Source organism: Thunnus maccoyii, chromosome 22, assembly GCF_910596095.1.
Source record: "Thunnus maccoyii chromosome 22, fThuMac1.1, whole genome shotgun sequence".
Lineage (NCBI taxonomy): Eukaryota > Metazoa > Chordata > Actinopteri > Scombriformes > Scombridae > Thunnus > Thunnus maccoyii.
Genome location: NC_056554.1, coordinates 19006252 through 19025696, shown reverse-complemented (window position 1 = coordinate 19025696; position 19445 = coordinate 19006252). Strand labels below are relative to the sequence as shown.

Genomic DNA, 19445 nt, shown 5'->3' with positions numbered 1-19445 from the left:
CACATTGATCAACCCTGCTTAACCCAAACCACGTCTAAGCAGGGCCAGTGCTGGAAAAAAAAAAATCGGAATTTTTCACTTTATTCACAGCTAATTTATTCACACCTCCTTCATGACCCGAATGGTTTTACGATGGTGAAATCAATGATATGGATCACAGCTTCTGTTCAGTTTCACCTGCGTGGTCTAAAGTAGGAAAACAACATGTGGGTGGATTTTTTATTTTCTTTGTGTTATGCATTTTAAAGCACAGACATTTACATTTAACCGCTGTAATCTGAAGTATACAGTATCATTATTCATAGACATTAGATTGAGCACGTCTGTCAGTTTGTAAAACTACCTTAAAGCAAGATTACCATATGTCACTTTTGAGAGAATAACTCAAACTTCCTCTTACAAACACACTCAATTCAGAACAGAACGGGGTTTGCTGTTACACCCTGACTTGGTCTTGTATGACTCATGTTAGCTAATGATAGCTAATGCTTGCAAACTTTAGGTCATTTTTGGACTTTGTATGATTCATTTGGGCAGAATCAGAGAACTGCAATCGTACTCTGGTGTGGACCAAACAACCCTTTAAGGAAGTGGTCTCGGGTAAGTCCCATACAAACTCTGGACCAGTTCAATTGTGGTGGGAAAGTGATCCGACCTTGATCCAACCCAACTACAAGGTGTACTCTTCAAATAGCCAGGTGTGCTTTACATACTGGGATGCAGATGAGTGACATCAACAGTTGCTAGCAGATAGCTGCAGATTGTGCAACAAAGTATGTTGCCTTCTTGTATTTGGTCAGATAAAACTTTCTTCAGGACTTTCTTCCTGTGTTTGCGTTCTTTCTCCCACAACAGACACATCTAATCAATGAGCGGAGTGAACATTCTCACGTGGCTTTTAGCATGAAAAGAAACAGAAAAGTGAGACTTTTGAAATAACAAACTTCCTCTTAAAAGTAAAAAGTTGAATTCATAAATAAAACACTCCTGCTCAAATCAGTAAACTTAGAGGGTTTTGCTGTTACAGCCTGACTTGGTCTAATATGACCAGTAGCTTATTTTAGCTAACAAGAGCTAATGTTGGGAAACTTCAGATGGATATTGCTGTGTAACTGGTTTTACAGAGTCAGTTCACTGACTACGTGACTCCTCACTTGTGCTACTGTTACACTATGTTTTAGCATTTTTACCATTTTCCTGTAATTACATTACATTTATATTAATTCATATATAATATTAATTAAATCTGACCACATTGGCCGCTGTGGAGAAGTTACATAGTCTCGCTTTAAATAAAAGTGCAGTGAATGTGTATCAGAAGACAAATAAGTTAGTGATGACGGCTTTTGGATGCAATTTCATCAGTATCATCTCAGTGTGGGGCTTTATAGGGAGGAAGATCACATCCCAACTAGCCTAGATTCACCCTTTTTATCCAACTAAAAATTGTGTCGGGTTTGGTCACATTTTATTCTGCATGAATGAAACTGTCAAAGCACCAGCATCCGAGCTGCAAATCTCTGAAGTTCCCTGCAGCTTTAAACAAACATTATATAGCAACTGTCTCTCCTCAAAATCACACTCACTGTGTTGATCATGTATAATTTGTTTTAATGTTATCAGTGCAGAAGAACAGAAGAATAACAGGTGTTGCATTTGATCCATATCACTGTAAAACCATACAGTCACTAGATTGAATCAAAACAACAGACTTAGTACATTTTCTTCAGAGTCGCTCTACTGCGAGAGATTATTTCTCACAAGCAGCTTTGACAGATCAAGTTGATTGATGCTTCCAGGTACCAGGTAGTTTTACTATCTTCCCTGTTTCTCTGCAGCGCTTCATTTTAAATCATAAGAAATCCCCCTGTTTTCCTGTTGGCATTTCCTTGACCTCTCACAGCTACATGCTGCTGGGATTGAGGTCTGAGAGGGTTTACAGCGATCAATGCTGGAGGATTAACTACGAAACAACCACCAGAAGATCCTTGGAGCCATTCTCTCTGGCGTAATAACACACTCTGTTTGACTTCGAGGTTGTTTCAACCCATTATGACTTGTACAGTACGACCACAGCTTACATAACATTATATAACTTTTTGTTTTACATTATAAATACTATATAATCTCCTGTTTTTGTTCCCCAAAATTTAAAATTTTCAGCCCTGCTTTTGAAATGATGCTTGACATAACTGATATGTTTCATTTATTTATTTTATACACTGTATTTGCATTAGATTCTTATATTTAAATAGTATAATTCAGTATTTTATAATAATATAACTTTCAAGAACTAATAATAACTCAACTCATGTTATTATATTGATAATATTTTTATACTTTTAGCATATTCACACATGACAACAAACTAAAACCATCAATCATATGAAAAAACTTCAAAGACGTTTAACTGATCCACGTTAAAAATACAATAAAATAAGGTCAACTTGCATTTGGTTCACTGTATGGTTCATTAAAGTACACTCCACCGTAAATAAACACACACACACACATCCTCACACAGTTACAGTAAACACAATACACTCGCTTCTTTGTCAGTTTCACTCAAAGACTCTGTGACAACAGGCTTATCACGGGGTCACGGATAAGCCGTACACCCAGTTCACTGCTAGAAAACCTGAACGGAGTCCTGTGGAGGCGGATAAAATGGACCGTGACCACCTTGTGAAAAAAAAAATTAAATGTGAGATATAGTTGACATAATGGGGGTCACGCACTCACACACACCGGGGATTCAGAAGACAGAAAGGGAGGTCGGATCGGGTCACTCGAAAAGCAAAGAAACAGATAAGAGTGGATTAATACATGTTTGTCAGTGTGTGTGTGTGTGTTGAGAGTGTGTGTTCTCCTTCCTTCCCTAGTCATTTCAAACCCGACAGCTCAGCTTTCGTGGAGGTGAACAAAAATCTATCATCTTAAAGTAAACTCCCTCCAACTGGATTCACACAATTTCTAATCTCATGTCCTAAAAGTAGAAATATTCTGTTAAGTGCTCCTTAAATTTTATACTAATTTCCTGGTATTCTTTTTGAGTATTTAAGTTTTTAACAGTAAATTTTTAGGACATTTTACAGAGAGGCAATTTGGTACAAATTATAAGAAATACTCCGTTTTCATTAGTGAAAGAAAATCTCCTGGAAATTTTTAGAAAAGCTATGGATCCGTGAAATAAAGTGTTACAAAAATTGTTGCTAGACGCTTATTATAGCATTTTTAAGAAACAACCTAATATGCTAATATATCGTTTGACAGACAAAACTACACACTGAAAACAAAATATTTTCTGACAGTTAAAGAAATGCTTTTAAGAATATTTGCAAATTAACAACTACCAACTTGAAACTTTTTTCTGTTTTTCTTATAATTTTTTACCAAATTGCACCACCCTTTCTTTAAAATGTTATGTGAAATACCTGAAAATACTCACAAATTTAGTATAAAATTAAGGGAGCTGTAAAATAAAGCATTACCAAGTGTTACCTCATAATATATAGTTGAAGATTTTTTGTTTCATGACCTTTCTTCACAGACATACACAGACATACTGACAGCTGTGATGCATAATCCACCATAAACATCTATAAAGAATCATTTTTACAGTCAATATTTAGCCATTTGTTGGATTAAACTCTTGTGATAATTTTCCATAATGATCTCTCTAACTTTTAGACCACCTTTTCTAAACTACTACTACTGTAATAATCTTGTCTTCCCTTCCTATCTCCAAGACTCTTCCATGTCTTTTGTATGAGCTACCAAGCATGAGCATGCAAAGTCATCCCCTTTATTCCCCGTGCTTACAGTTGATGCTTCACGCTGCAGCTAGCTGCTGTCAGCTCTTAGGTTCACAGGAGGTGTGTGGTGCTCATGAGGAAAAACGTTTTCCAGTGCCGTTTTGTACCCTGATGATTTTGCAGATCTCCCTCTGCTGGTATGATAATCTTCCTCCAGCAGCACAGCCCTCCTAGCAGAGCCACGCTGTGATCTGCCACAGTGCTGTTGTGCACTCGGTGGATTTGCAGAGTTGGTGAGTAACCGTGGCGTGAGCAGATAACTTTTATCACCTGAGGGAGTGGAATCTGCTGCATTTCGAGAATAGTTTAAACAACTCAGCGTGAGCTAAAACCTGTGACTGTCAAAAGTCACAGAGCAGCAAGAAGTTACCCATCAGGCACTGCTCCGGCTTAAATTGGAAGACGACATATTTTCTCACTTACCTATAATGGTGTAGTCATGCAAATAAATTTATTCGCTGAAATGGTGAAATATCTGCATCTAAGATTTCCTCCTCCACTTCAGTGCTTTGGAGGTCACTGGAACTACTTTCTATTAAATAAATAGTTCTTATGAAAACTGTTTACAGTGAGGTTTATTAAAGAAACATTCATGTTGATTACTATACCATAAGAAATAAAATGTTATTGTAATTTGGGTGAAACAACCCTTTAAAGTCTCCTTAACACACTGTTTAGGAGAGTATGAATATATCATGACATGATCAATACTACTGGACAGTTTCATTTGTCAGAACTGTTTGTACAGGTTAATTGGACACACACACAGAGGTAAAAAGTTTACAATAAATGCAAACAAATCCATCTTCCTGTGCAGTGTGTGTGCAGTCAGTTGTAATGATTGCATTAGATGAGCTGCCATCGCTCCAAATTGCATTTTGATGTTGGCCTGGTCACTGTCAGCTGTGTGCAAGAGAAAATTATGTACCCTGCACTTAAATGAATTATAGCAGTCCACTCTGTGCCCATGACACAGACCAGAAAGGGCTGAGATGTCCCGACTTGTCTATGAAACACTTCTCCTGTTGTTGCCTGGAGCTTGAGAGCTGTGAAAACCTGGAGTCACGTTTCTCCTCGGTGTACGCCTTTCTGAAACAGAGCTCAGGTCAGCGAACACTTTCAACAGAAAAAGCTCTTTGTCAAACTCAGCACATTAGTCAGTCAGTATTATTACCATAGTTCAGAAAATCAGCTCGGCCTCACCTCAGTCTTTCATGAGCAGTGTCATTTAACAGCACTAAAACTGTATTATACCACCACAAACACCCATTACATACTGATAGGTATTAAAAACTGCAATGGCACATTGCCTCATAAGAGATACAGCTTTAATGTGTTGTTCTTTTATGCCTTTATGCCTTTTATGCCTTATGCCTCTGATAATAATGGGAGAAAATGTTCTGCATTTTCTAGCCCTGATTTATGATTATTACACTAAATGAGCCTCCGCGCTTGCAGGTAATGACTCTTTCCGTTGGTATTTAGTTTAAAGTGATTTAAAATTACTTTACTTACATACAATTAAGTAGAAACAGATGTTTTTTGGTCCTGATTGGCAGTTATTACCATAAATATGAATCTGTGCAGTCTTACCCTAAAAATAAGGGAATGTTGTGAACGGTGATGGAAAGATTTCAACATTTTCATGAAATTACTGATTTCCTGGAATTTTTTTGTGATTGTGAGGGTATAACATTGATATTTTGCCATGAATATTGTGAAAATATGAGCCTAATATTACCTTATTATTATTATTAGCATATTTCCCCATTATTACTGCACTATTAGCTACAGCACTCATTATTTCTCTCTAATTGCTAAAGCATTAACTTATTGTTATTGGATGGAATATTATTCTGATATAACTTAATTTGTTTGAGTAGATTACCTAATTGTTAGCCACTTTGCATGCTAATAGACAATATCAACAGGTTCATATCTCCTTCTTATTGAGCTGTAATGCAAAGTATTACCAGAAATCATGCAACGAGGTGTTTTTCATTATCAGAAGCATCAATGTCGGAATAAACAGAGGAAGCTCTGAGTTTGAAGGAAGAAAGTACAGAAAACACCAAAATCCTAAAAAAAACTTCCCTCCTCTCTCTCTCTCTCCCTATTTTTCTTCATATAGGTGTGTCGATGCCTATCCCAGTGATCGGCCTCCACAACGAGGACAAGGTTTTCGTGAACGGCAGCTGTGTCCTCAACGAGGAGCGCTTCATTCTGATTGGCTCCTTCGTGGCCTTCTTCATCCCACTGATTATCATGGTGGTGACGTACTGCCTCACCATACAGGTAGGCACTTGCATGTGCCCTAAAAACATGTTATAAGTGAACATGTCCTGCTCTTTGATGTCCTTAATTTACTCCCTGTTGCTGCTTCTTTTTCTTTATTCACTTTCACTCCTCTCCAGGTGCTCCAGAGGCAGGCCACTGTCTTCCTGTACGAGGCAAAGGCTTCCCAGCAGCCTTTGCACCAACCAGCAATGAAAAACACATTGCAACCTCCGCCTTCCACCTTCCACCTTCCTCAGATCAACACAGTTTCTCCTCCAGTATCACAAGGTAGACACCAACTGCGCTTGTAGCGGCTAAGATTTGGTTTATTTAAACAGAATTCAAATGTGTTAATCAAGGGATTTATAATAAAGATGGAAATGTATTCATCACCATAAATCATCAGCGATACCCGTATGTTTGAAGAGCAAAGACATTCATTAGTGGTAGTTTTTATAACCCTTTCAGTGTGCATTATGTCGATATTTTATGTCCCTGCCTGGAGATTTTAATCATTCCACAAGCCTTTGAAATCCCCAAATTAAACTAAGTAGAGCCTCAAAACAGATTGATGGTTTTGGTGTTTGTGTTCGGCTCTTGAGATAGTTGAGTAAACTCTCGAATGCTTACATTTTTTCATTTTCATTGTAACAATGAAAGATGGTTCCACCAAAGCCCAGCACCAACACCTTATCCATTCCTTTCTTTCAAGTTTTGGTTTATCTCTGTCCATCAACTTTTTCGCCATTGGTATGACAAGACTATTATATCTATGTAGCATAAACAGGAAAACTGAGGCGTTTTTTTAGCTTAAGCATTGTGTCTCGCTGTACAGTCAGTGTTTCCCAAGATTGTGATACATTTGCCAAACACATCATCCTAAATGTCTTCTCTCTTGAAATGTTAAAATGTTTTAAATTACGAACCGTTGTGTTTATGGTAAGCAGCCAACTAGGGTTATCATAGCTACTAGAACAGTGCTTCTTCTTTATCTCCATGTCTTCTACATTGATAGTAAACTGGTTTACTAAGATATTGACTTTTTGTCTTTTGGGTCATTCAATTTTAGCCTCAGTCTTCTAGCACTAACCCCAACCCCATGTACTGTATGTAGCTATCAAGTGCGTATTCAAGACTCCTTAAGCAAGATTCTCTCGATTCTCTAGCCAGCTGGAAACAATGAAAAGGAGATAGGGTTGCCAACTTCCTGAAATGGAAATGTGAAATGCCAGCAAGGTTGGAGGGGAGCTTTTAGTTTCCAATTACAGGATGATTCCATATTTTACGACACGGCTGGCAGCCCTATCTGGAGACAGCATTTGCGACCAACTCATGGAGCTAACGTTAGCTTCATTTGCTAGCTTGCTACAGCTGAGGGCAGCTGGCAAAACTGACAGTCACAGGCTAGAAATGAGAAGTCTCATTTTGTCTAACAGTGTCTGAAGTCAAGGACCCATTGTTCCAGAAACTTACCAAGAATTTCAAGGGGTGAATCTGAATCGTGAGAAGTTGTCGAGGAGCCAAAATAGCAAACTTTTTATCAGCTAATTCACCAGCAGTATGCCACAGCTATGGCTGTCTGTCCAATCAGTTTGGGCAGCACACAGATGGCTGGTTCCTGATCCCAAGCCCAGCCTTGGTGTGTCACGTAGAGATTAAATTGCCTGATGTGGCAGTCACCCATTTCTTTCACCTTATCCCCTTCCATCCCAAACAGAGAAGAGTGTGCATTAAACATTCCCGTCATGTTCAACCTTTTTGTCTGTCCCTTGCTTTAAAATGTCAGCTGCCTTGTTAATACAAAAACTGACAGACAGGGTAAAATCTGCAGCTTTTTTCTCGGTAACTAAGTTGGAAGGAGTCATGGTGATAACCTACATAACATCCTTCAGTTGTGCACCATATAATTGCTGAACTTTTGGTCAAAAGCTCTTGCAAACTTTTAAACACATATATTTCCCCATTGTTGATAAGTTAGATATTCATGCAATTGCATTTGTTTAACCATAAACCTTGAGTAATAGTAAAACATCTTTAAATGGTACCTCTTTTTCCCCTCCCACAGAGAAGCCGCCGCCCCCTCAGAGCAGACGAAACACCCTGAGCTGCCTGAAAGGGGCGGAGCCCAGCATAGTGCTCAGCACCTCCAAATCAGACAGCATAAGCATCATTCCCAGCTCCGAGGTGGCATCTCAGCTCAGCTCGCCAGCCACGGGGCCAGGGCGGAGCGACACATCAGGTTGCCACGGGCGACGGGGGATGATGCAGGCCATAAAGAACGAGAGGCGGGCCTCCAAGGTATGAATAAAGTGTGGTGCTGAGCCATTGCTTGTCATGTGATTTAAAGTGCATTTGTCTCAGGGCTCACAGACAAGCAGTAATGTACAGCCCAACAGTTTGGAAATAAACAGATAAATACACCCCTAGCACTAATAATATATGATACCAAACAACAAAATGTGTCCTGAGCACAGAGTGTCACATTACAGAAAGGTGATATTGGACTATCTAACTTTCACTAAGCAGTAGCAACAGCTGCATCTGCTGGCGCATTTAATTCAGCAGGCAAGGGTCTCATCTCAGAAGGGGTGACAACTGAAGCCATATATAACATACAATATGTCCAGCTAACGTTACGATCTGCATCATATTCACACACTCTGCCAGCAGAGAAGTTTGAAATTTAATTTTGTTTTGATGAGAAGGAATTTGCTTTTTGCTCATTTAAAAGTTACTCAATTTTGCTTAAATGAACAACTTAACACCAGCTGAAACTCTTAGTTTTGCTAATATCCGGTGGTTTAACTTCTCATCTTGCTGCAGTGATGTAGAGGGGTACTCCAGGGTGTGGTTGGTGCACTGTGACATCACTGGTGGGTGTGGTTGCAGGTACAACAGAGCACACTTTAAACTCCACCTACCCACATCCAGCAGTAATGCCAACCAGAGAGGGCAGTGAAACACTTCTTTGCAGCCTCATGTTAAGTTTGGCATCATTTTGTTTAATTGAAGGAAGGTTTTGTAGAACAACAAGTTAATGTTTCTTCTATAATAGTGAATTAAGTATTGTTTGGTATCAGTACGAACAGATGGGAGAAATGTTCACATTGATGCTTTATTTATCAGAGAAACAGATTGAATAGTAGTACTATCAATACTACTGACTATATAGAAGAGCTAGTGCTAGTAGCACTATTTTATTGATTTAGTAATTTATTTTTGGACACATGGAGGCAGACTTCCACAATAAGTTCATCCTGACCACGTTTAACATTATTATGACCTCATAAAGTTGATATGGTTGTCACATAAGCAAACACATACACGTCAGCACACAGAGCAACATTAGCATTCATTCAGTCTCCACTTTGTTTACTAGCTAGCGGCTAACTTTGTCTGTCTGGCGTCTGGTGCTGGGCAGGTAGCATAAAGAGGATTTATCAGAGCTTTTTCACTGAGAAGTAGCTGCGTGCTGCTGTTGGGAACAAGGTTGATGAGGACAGTAAGAGTGAACCAAAACAGTAGAGTTGCAGGCTGTAAAACCAGCACAGAGCTAAAAGAGAACAACTGCAGAGATTATCGATCATTTTCTGTGTATTATAGTTTTGAGTCCGCAATGTACAAATGTCCAGCGTAGTGAAACAAACAATAAAATCCCCAAAAAATACATTCATATAAAATTCTGTTCTAGTATATTTCATGTTGCTTTTCTGTCTCCAAATGTAGTTCATCTTGGAGACTTGGACCGATATTTCATGCTCTGTGTGTAGCGTCATTATGACTAAATGTGTTTCATTTGTCTGACTTTGATGACCAAAAAAGATTTGTTCTTCCGAGTAACTCCCTGATGTTTTCTCACTGAGAGTTTCAAATGTCTCATCTTAAATGGTTAGAAGAACTCATTATCAAATCCAGAGAGACGCATTAAACAACGTCAGAAAGCATGAAGCATTGCCAGAGTCAGAGGGTACTCAGAGACCACTCAGTGGTGGCTTAGCTGAATTCAAATTCATGTTGGATGAAGACCAAAGAACTTTTATACTTACTTACATACTTAGGCCTTTGTATTCCCTAAGGAATATAGGCCATCGACAAAAGCCCTCCATCCCCTCCGGTCTTGTGCCTTTTGATCTAGTTGCTGCCATGACAGCCCCTCAGCCTTAATCTCCTGCTCTGTGCTTCTTCTCCAGGTGGTTCTAGGTCTTCCTCTGTTTCTCTCGCCTTGTTGGTTCAATGTTAGTGCCTGTTTGGTGATAATTTTATTGTGTCTTCTGAGTGTGTCTCTCAGAGTGGCCTATCCAGCTCCACTTCCTCCTCAATAATTTCAAGTTCTAATGGTTCTTGCTTGGTACGTTCCCATAGATTGATGTTGGTGATAGTGTCTGGCCAGTAGACTCCCAGGAGGCGTCCGAAGCAGCGGTTGATGAATGTCTGTAGTTTGTTGAGTATGTTGGTGGTAATTTCCCATGTTTCGGATCCGTACAACAGAGTGGATTTGACGTTTGAATTGAAAGTTTTCAGTTTGTTTTTAAGTGCAAGGTTTTTTGTTTTCTAGATGTTATTTAGGATGTTGAATGCTTTTCTTGCATTTCCTATTCTGGCTTTGACATTGTCCTCCATTCCTCCGTCCACAGTAATTATACTCCCTAAGTATGTAAAACTGTCTACCTCTGTCTACCTCTAGTTGATTGTGATCCATGATTGGTGAATTGTTCTTGTTATTGATTCTAATGACTTTTGTTATTGGTGTGTTGATCTTGAGCCCAAACATAGCAGCAGTTCTTTCTAGTATGTATGATTTGTCTTGCATCTGTTGGTGAGTGAATGCAAGTAGTGCTATATAATCAGCAAACTCTAGATCCTCTAGCTGTTTGGCCAGGCTCCACTGTATGCCGATTTTGCTGTTGTTGGTTACTTGGTCTGTAGTCCAATCTATGCAGAGGAGGAAGAGGAAGGGCGAGAGCAGACATCCTTGCCGCATGCCAGTCAGGGCCTCAAAGGCCTCTGATGGGCGTCCATCATGAATAACTTGACATTGCAGCCCTTGGTAGGTGTTCTCGATGATACTGATGAATGCCATAGTTCACCATCAGTTTCCCAAGTGTCTCACAATAGACGCTGTCAAATGCCTTTTCAAAATCTATGAAATTGACATTGACAGGAGAGTCCCATTTTATGGATTGCTCAATGAAAATCTGAGGGTTGCACTCCCCTGAGGTCTCCTTTCTTGGGAATCTTTACGATGATGCCATCTCTCCAATCCGACAGGACTTTATTTTCCTCCCAGATAGCCCCTGTGACATGGTTAGGCATGCTGGGGGAGATTTCAGTGTCTGCCTTGTGGGCTTCAGCTGGTATCTAGCCCTTCTGCCTCACCTTCCCTCAAGACCTTAATGGCCTTTCTAAGCTCCATCTTGGTGCGGTGGTTGCAGTTTATCTCCAGCAGATTTAGCAGCTGATGGAGTATCTGCTGTCAGTTGAGGGTGCTGTCTGATGATCAGGTGTCTAAAGTGTTCAGTCCATCTCTGAAGTTGATCTCCCTTGGTTGTGAGGAGTGTACCTTTTGTGTCCTTAATGTGTACTTGTGCTTGTTTGAATTAGCCGGTGAGTTTCTTTGTGGTTAGGTAGAGTTCCCTCAGATTGTTTTTTCCTGCTTCATCCTCTGCCTGCTGTGCTAAATCCTGCACTAATCCTAGATGTACTTCTTTTTGTCCCTTCTGACACTTTCTTCACTGCCTTGTTTGCTGCCTCATATTCTTTCTGTGCTGCTGCCTTTTTTGTTCTAGTTTTACTTCTATTTAGTACCTCCTTTGTTCCCTTCTCTCACTCACTTTCGTGTATGTCTCTGTGGATAGCCAAGGTTTGCTTTTTGTCTTTTTCTCCCTACCACTTCACATGTTTCCTTTATTTGGTCTTGAGACCTTTCCTCATCTCCTCCAGTGATCTTTTGGTTTCTGTTTCTTGGTCTTGTAGTACTTGAAACCAGTTGTGTAATGTGACCTAGTATAGTTCCAATGTGCCTATATCCTGAAACTGCTGTATGCTGGATTTGATTCTTCCTTCTCTGGGATTCATACATTTGAGTTTCAGCTGTGTCCTTGCTATGACTAGGTGATGGTCCAACTGTCAGCTCCCCTTTTCACTCTGACATCCAGAAGTTAGTTACTAAACTTCTGGTTGATACAGATGTGGTCAATCTGATTTTCCATAGTGTGGTTGGCGGAAACCCATGTTGCTTTATGGAAGTCCTTGTGTGGGAAAACCGAACCTTTGATAACCAATCAGAATCAGCTTTAATGCCAAGTAGGTAATCAGATTACATTCAAGGAATTTGACTTGGTGTTGTTTGGTGTGTAGTAATCAAAAATAAACAGTCAAAATATACACAAATACAAATCTGCATAGACTGCATAGACTGTTCATGGTACCCAGCCCTTGCTTTCCCATTATTTCCCATTATTTTTTCCCCATATCTTCGCATTCATGTCTCCCATTGAAATCATGATGTCCTTTTTTTTTGGTCTGGAATATGTGATGTAGTTGGTTGTAGAAGTGGTCCTTGGTTTCATCATCTGCATCATTGGTGGGGGCATAGCATTGTACTATTTGAACGTTTATTTTCTTATGTGTAGTATGAAATTTTGCTGTAATGATCATTGAGTTAATGGGCTCCCAGCTGATGAGGGCCCTCTGGACTTCTTTGGATAGCATGAACCATACTCCCTCCGTATGTGGTGCAGAGTCTTCTTGGTGCCCTGAGTACAAAATGGACTCACCACTGGCCAGTTTAACCTGCCCTGACCGGAGCTATATGGTTTCACACAGACCCAGGAGAGATATTCTGTACCTCCTCATCTCCCCCACTATTACTGCTCTTTCCTCCTGCATACATGATGTAGGTGTTAGAAGATTCAGACGCACCTTCTCCTTGCAGTTTTCCATGTGCATCATCATTTTCTCTTTAGCTTGGGAAACTGAAGAGTTTTCCTTTCCAAGACTTTGGGATTTTTTTGGTTTTCATCATGTTTCTGTAGCATGGATGTTTTTTATGGGTTGGGGTTACTAGCCCCAAGGCCAACGTTCCACCATTTCTGCTTTATAGTGTATTTTGGAGTTGATTTGTTAGTCCCCTCTCCCATATTGTCTTCCAGGTAATGCATTACAGTCTCATACCTCATGAGACCAGACAGGCTTAGTGTCGTCTACAATCTGTCTCGCCATGTCAAGAACAACCAACTCCTGCTACTATGTAATGAAAGCCGCAACCAGTACAACAGTATATCTATTGCAAACATTTCATACCAGCAGCTCCACACAGAAAAGAACTCTAATACCAATATCAAAAATGAAAATCCCAGCAGAAGTGGCACACTTACAAGGATATTAAAAAACATCAATCTGCTGTATGTATGCTGCATACATTTCAGTTGGAAAGCATTCAAGAGGTTTAGCCACTTGAAAAAGGCATTTTAATTTTTTCCTGTTTTTATTCCAGTTGTTAATTTTACATCTCCTCTTTGCCATTAAAAGAATGATTTTTTTGTTGTATCATTTCAAATCACCTCTTCTATTTTGTTTTCATCTCTTCCCATCTTTTTTATTTTCTTGTTTTTCCCTATTCTTCCTTCCTCCTTCTTCATTCCCTCTCCGCTTCTGTTTTTTTTTTTAAACTTTTCTCCTCTCCTCTGTCTTCCTTCAGGTCTTGGGAATTGTCTTCTTCCTCTTCCTCATCATGTGGTGTCCCTTCTTCATCACCAACGTCACCTTCGTTCTGTGCCGCGGTTCCTGCAACGAGTCGCTGCTCCATGACCTCCTCAACGTCTTTGTCTGGGTGGGTTACATCTCCTCCGGGGTCAACCCTCTGGTCTACACCCTCTTCAATAAGACCTACAGGAGAGCGTTTTCCAACTACATCAGGTGCCAGTACAATGTGGGGGCCAACGCAGCCGGACAGAGTTGCAAAACCCTCCTGGTACCCCCACCGTGCCCGTCGCACGCTGTGACCCCTCTTCTATCAGGTGGTCACGGGAAAGCAGGCGTGGATCGCAATAGTAACTGTCGCAACGGCAGTAGGGGGGACAACGGGAGGCTGACAGTGGACCCAGAGGACACAACAGATGACGGGTCACAAATTGGAGGCATGTTGCAGAGCCTCTCTGAATGCCACAACGTCGGCATGCTGTCAGAAACAGAGCCAGAAACGGAAATGGAGCATGAGCTGTCACTCATCAGCTACAACCCGGCCACCACAGAACACACTAGCAGCGTGTGATTGCGTGCTTCTTGCTGTTTTATGTCTTTTCTTTAACCTGCAGACACTGAGCTGAGCAGCGTGACGATGGGCTGGTGCTTGGAGCCGAGAGCATTTTCATTAGTTGACTGTAAAACTGCAGTGGGTACGCTTATATTGACAGGACTAGTCTTGGTTGAGGAGCCTTATCCCCACACTGAAGTGCACTACTTACTTCAATGTGTCAAAGAAATCTGATTATGAGAGGAGTCAGCTTCTGAGGCTAAAAAAGTGGGAATATTTTTGAATGAAAACCAGTGTTTCAATTGTGTTTGCCTTCTAGTTGGTGCCAAAATGTTGGTTTTCATACCATAAATAGAGAATGAAGGCTTTTCTTAGACTCTTATCCATTTGTAATTGTGCTCAGTGTTCACAAAATGTGGTGTACTTCAAGGGGACCAAGGTGCCTGCTGAGAACCAGACAGGGAAGAAGTGCGTTACGAAACAGTCAGTGAAGAGCTTTGTCTCATTGTTAACCTGGTATGACGTGACGCCGTCCTCAACAGAGTCCCACTGATGCAGGTTACAGAGTCGAGCACCGACCGCTGAGGTCAATGGGGTCAAACTATGACTTCAAGCCTTCGCACAGAGTCAAAATGCAGTCTGAGCTATGGTTTATGGGGACTCTCTCCACACCAAGCAAACTAAACCAAATCTATTCATAAAAAGTCATAAAATCTCTCTGAATGAACTTTTCCAGCATGTATAATGAAACTATTCAGCTGACAGAAATGAGATTTTCTCGAAACTCTCTGGAGGCTGCAATGAAAGTTTGTCTGAGAGGACCAAGATGAAAGAATGTACAACGACCACTGGTCTCTAGTGGACTCACAGTGCCATCTGGTGGTCACATGACACAGAGAGGTTGCTCCCCTTGAAGTGGACAAAGGGGCTAAAACAGCTAAAAGCATGGCGCAGGCCTTTGGTCCAACACAGCTGTCAGGCTCTTGCTTCCCTTGATCGATACACTCTTTGAAAGTTTTTTGTTTGTTTGTTTTTTTTACTGAAAACAACCAATAAAGTTTACAATAAAAAGAAACAATCTAAAAGTAAAAATGTGAAGAAAAAAAAAAGTTTTTGATGTAAGGGTGCACAAATGTTTCCCAGATGTCATCCTTAAATGGAACGACAGATCTGATGACATCAGCCATAACGTCACTGTTAGTTTCATCATATAGCCATCGTTATCACTGAGTCATCTTCATAAAACAATATAAAACTTACTGGTCTTCCTCAAATGTGATCAAATCACAAACACATCTTTATATTCGGAAAATATGTGAATTCGGTTACCACTTCCTACATTTTTCATTGGATAGGCTTTAACAGTTGACCGGTCAGCTATGAGCTGACTAATTTGACCACATGTAGTAAATTTATTTCACTGATAAAGGGGGGATGAGTAGTAGATGAGGGAAAAACAGAATTAAGAAATATTTTTTTAGATTGTAGACACAGATTGTATTAAAAGGTTTAATCAAAGTCAGTGAATCTCTCCTTAAGATTGTTGTCCCACAAGTCTAGTCAGCAAACTGCAGATCATATTATTAGATGTATTCATGTCATCTTCAAATAATAACCCAGGCTGTTTATTTCTGAAGGACATATTCTTGAATGAACAAGAAATTCTCTGTCGTTTACTTTGTAAATGAAGGATTTTTATACAAGGTCAGCCATCAGATCAGTCCTTTTCATCCAAAAATCCTTCAGCAACATGAATTTCCAGTTATGCTACTGGCCAAAATTTGCTAAGACAGTACGGTGAATGCCAAAGAGGAAGGAGGGAACATTAATGCTTCAATGAACGCTCTGATAATGGGTTCAAGACAAAAACTAGGCAATATCTCAGAGAATTGCAGGTTTGATCAATAATTACTGGTTAAAAGCTCTAAATCAGTCTCTTTGATCTCGTCTTTTACAATCTGTTCAGCCTGAGTCACCAGATGCCGCAGTGTGACTCAAAGACCGAATACCCTTAGATTTCATCTGTCGCATAAGATGGACAAAAAGTCAATACGCTATAAGAGAGACCCCTGACTCTATCAAGACAGATCAGTAACCCTCACAGCTCTGTCACGCTGATTTTCTTGCCCTCCCACATTTATCAACATCTGACAGGCGACGACCATTCCACCATCAGCTGAAATATCTACAGTACACTGCTTTAGGGTGAAAAAAAGGATTAAACCTTTTGTAGGTTTTCCTTCCATCTTAAATGATTTTGTCACAGCAGGTGTCACTTTGCCCTAGTGATCAATATTTCATTTTGGTAATAATCCCTTCAGCCATAAGACAGCCAAAACACCTGAATGTACAACCCTTTGTTACCCCTTTAAGGTCATAGAGCAAAGGTCAAAGCCTGGAGTGGACCAATCGAATCCGGAGCCTGAGGTCTGCAGCTGCATCTGCATACAATTAGAATGAAACATAAGAACTGGGAGTCTTTTTATTCTAATTATATGCATCTCTGTGTACTGTATCCACTATTTGTAAGCTACAGACTTACACAGTGGTCATTCGTACCACTTTTCTCTCCACAGGGGGAGGTCTACATGAGCTAATGTTGGCAAGCCAGCACCGAGGTTTGGCCTACAAATACTGTGCATGTTTGAAGTGATGGTCAAAAGGTCCTCTCTGCCTCACTTAGTTTTGTTTTTGTTCTCCCTCTCTTTTTAATACTCGAAAGGAATGAAACAGCGCAGGAAGGAAAGAAAGAACAAACAAAGAGCAATCAACAAAGTGCACATTGCAAACAGCATGAAATTCCTGCAGGCACTTCATCAAATCATCAAAATACAAACAATAACGACATAAACGAGAGAAAAACGGAAAGAAAAAAAAAAAAAACAGAGAAGAGAGGACTTGCCGAACGGGTCGTGTTTGATCCGTTCAGGTGTGAGCGAGGAAAGAGCTACAGCCAGGCCAGCCAACTCAGTACGTCACAATGTAATAACTATATGTTACCCGTGTACCTGTGTGTATGTGTGTGTGTGTGTGTGTGTGTGTGTGTGTGTGTGTGTGAGTGTATGTGCCAGACCCGGCTCAAATTGCTACCTGAGATTGATTCAGTAACTTTTTCTGGGTTCTATCGATTGTGTCTGGCACAATGGATTGAATCGGCTCGTCCCTGCAGATGCCAATCCCGTTTGGCTCGCGGTCCGGACAGATGAAAGCAATCACTCTGAGAAATGATCTGAATGGATTTCAACTAGCTAATTCGATGCAGGTCTGGTGTGTATTGAAATAGTTGGAGCCGTTTATTGGCAGAGTTTCATTTTGATACATTTGAGGAGGGCTCATTTGGGATTGTCCCCCCCCTCCCCCTCCTCCTCCAGGACTTTGTTTTTGTTTTTTTGTTGCTAAGCAACAATACATGCAAGGAGTGTTTCAAAAGATTATATAGTAGCTTACATTTACAAATCTAACTCTATGAGTAAGATGTTTATTGCTCAAACAATAGGAGCATACGCACAAGGAGAAATTCTTTGGCACAGTTTTGAAAAACTTGTTATGTTCACTGCATTACTGGCTATATTTTGTGTTTTCTGATATATTTTTTTACTCTAAACATTAACTGGCAAACATGGAAATATTTATGTAACAATAAGGTATTTCCAATGAAGCTGCAGTAGAGATTATCTTAAATATAGTACAGTTGCACTAAATAAGTCCTGTAATGCATTAATCATTACGAACGCGTGCAATGCAAAGCTTCCTCTCTAGGAAAAACATGATTTCTAGGTGGCAAAATTTAAAATAATACCTCATCAGAAGAACTCACAAAATCTAAATGTAAGCATACCTCAACATGCTGATTTTTCTAAGGCACAGCAAGCAAACTTTTTTTCATACCGACCCCAAAAACCGGAAATCCCAGGACACTTATCATCCAAAGTGTTTTCTAATAACTCCCTCTCACTTATCTTCCCAAACATGCAACTCTGTCACTAAATGGCTCTGAGAATAGCCGGAGCTGCTGCTTGTTCAAGAGTCTGACAAACCCGACGTCTCCAGTGCACCTACGCTGAATAAAACGTTTCCTCTTGAGACTGAGGCGTCAACACCCTGCGATGCTGGTTTGCACTGACACGGATCAGGTTTGTCTCACTCTTGTACGATCCAGCGCTCGTGAGTTAGCTATCTCTCTCTCTGTGTTGAACCTTCCTCTGTTATGCAGTAGCTGTTTTTTATACCATTTTAATTGTGAATGTTTGTCTATGACACCTCTTCTTGAGTTTATACAATTATTATGCCATCATCCACATAATGTATATTTTCTTTTTTTTGTGTGATGCTGCTATTTATTTATTAAAATATTATTCTAATGTGTTGCCAGTTGTCTTATTTTTCATATTAACCACATGGTAAATTTGGAACTTGACTCTGCTGAACTTACACAAACAAGTTATTCCACAGTGTCAGGGAAATCGTTAAATAACGAAATTGTGTTTTGAATGTGGAAGTGGCTGAGGTGACGTGTAAATTGGATTCAGCTCCTCCTGAGGGAACATTTCTTTGAGCAAATCACAAGTACCAAACCACAGAGCAGCAGAACAACAATCCTCATGGTGAAAGTTACTGAATTGTTTGAAATTCCTCCCCTCTGATAATTAACAGCTACACACCCCGCTGTGTAATTTGGGGAATATTTGATAACAACAGTAGTTAACAGTAGGTCCCTGGCTACTCACTCCACTCTGCTATTATATTATTTTCTACTGCGAACATCTTCCAATCAGTGGAAGCTTTTATCCAAAGTGCTTCACTGTACCGTGAATAGAGCTGAACCTGGAGCTAATTAAACCCTCAGCCTTGGCTTTGTTTTAGCGTCACGCTCTGCTCATTGAGCCCATACAGAAAACCCTTATGATATGAGTACAATGAGTACCCATGCTGGCAAAGTAAGGTATGTATTTTCTACTTTGTGAACTGCTCAGTTAGATACATATAAAAACAGAGTGTTAAGATACAGCATTGTGTAGATTTTTAAAAGAATGTTGTTAACTGCGGTCTTATAAAGTTTACTGTATGTAGTCTATACACTGTGTAAGTTCTGGAGGACA

The 19445-nt window shown here is 40.1% G+C and overlaps 1 protein-coding gene across 7 annotated transcripts in view; it reads left to right on the top strand.

Annotated features, from left to right (window-relative positions):
• htr2cl1 (5-hydroxytryptamine (serotonin) receptor 2C, G protein-coupled-like 1) overlaps positions 1-18642 on the top strand; it is a 131298-nt gene extending 112656 nt beyond the window's left edge. For 6 of the 7 annotated variants that reach the window (XM_042400932.1, XM_042400929.1, XM_042400930.1 and 3 more), the window contains 4 exons: positions 5947-6110; positions 6230-6380; positions 8158-8390; positions 13792-18642. In XM_042400932.1, the coding sequence (XP_042256866.1) occupies positions 5947-6110; positions 6230-6380; positions 8158-8390; positions 13792-14364 (1121 nt within the window). In that variant the 3' untranslated portion in view covers positions 14365-18642. The remainder of the gene's footprint in view (positions 1-5946; positions 6111-6229; positions 6381-8157; positions 8391-13791) is intronic. The other variant, XR_006093451.1, reaches the window with a different exon arrangement.
• The last annotated feature ends 803 nt before the right edge of the window (positions 18643-19445 follow it).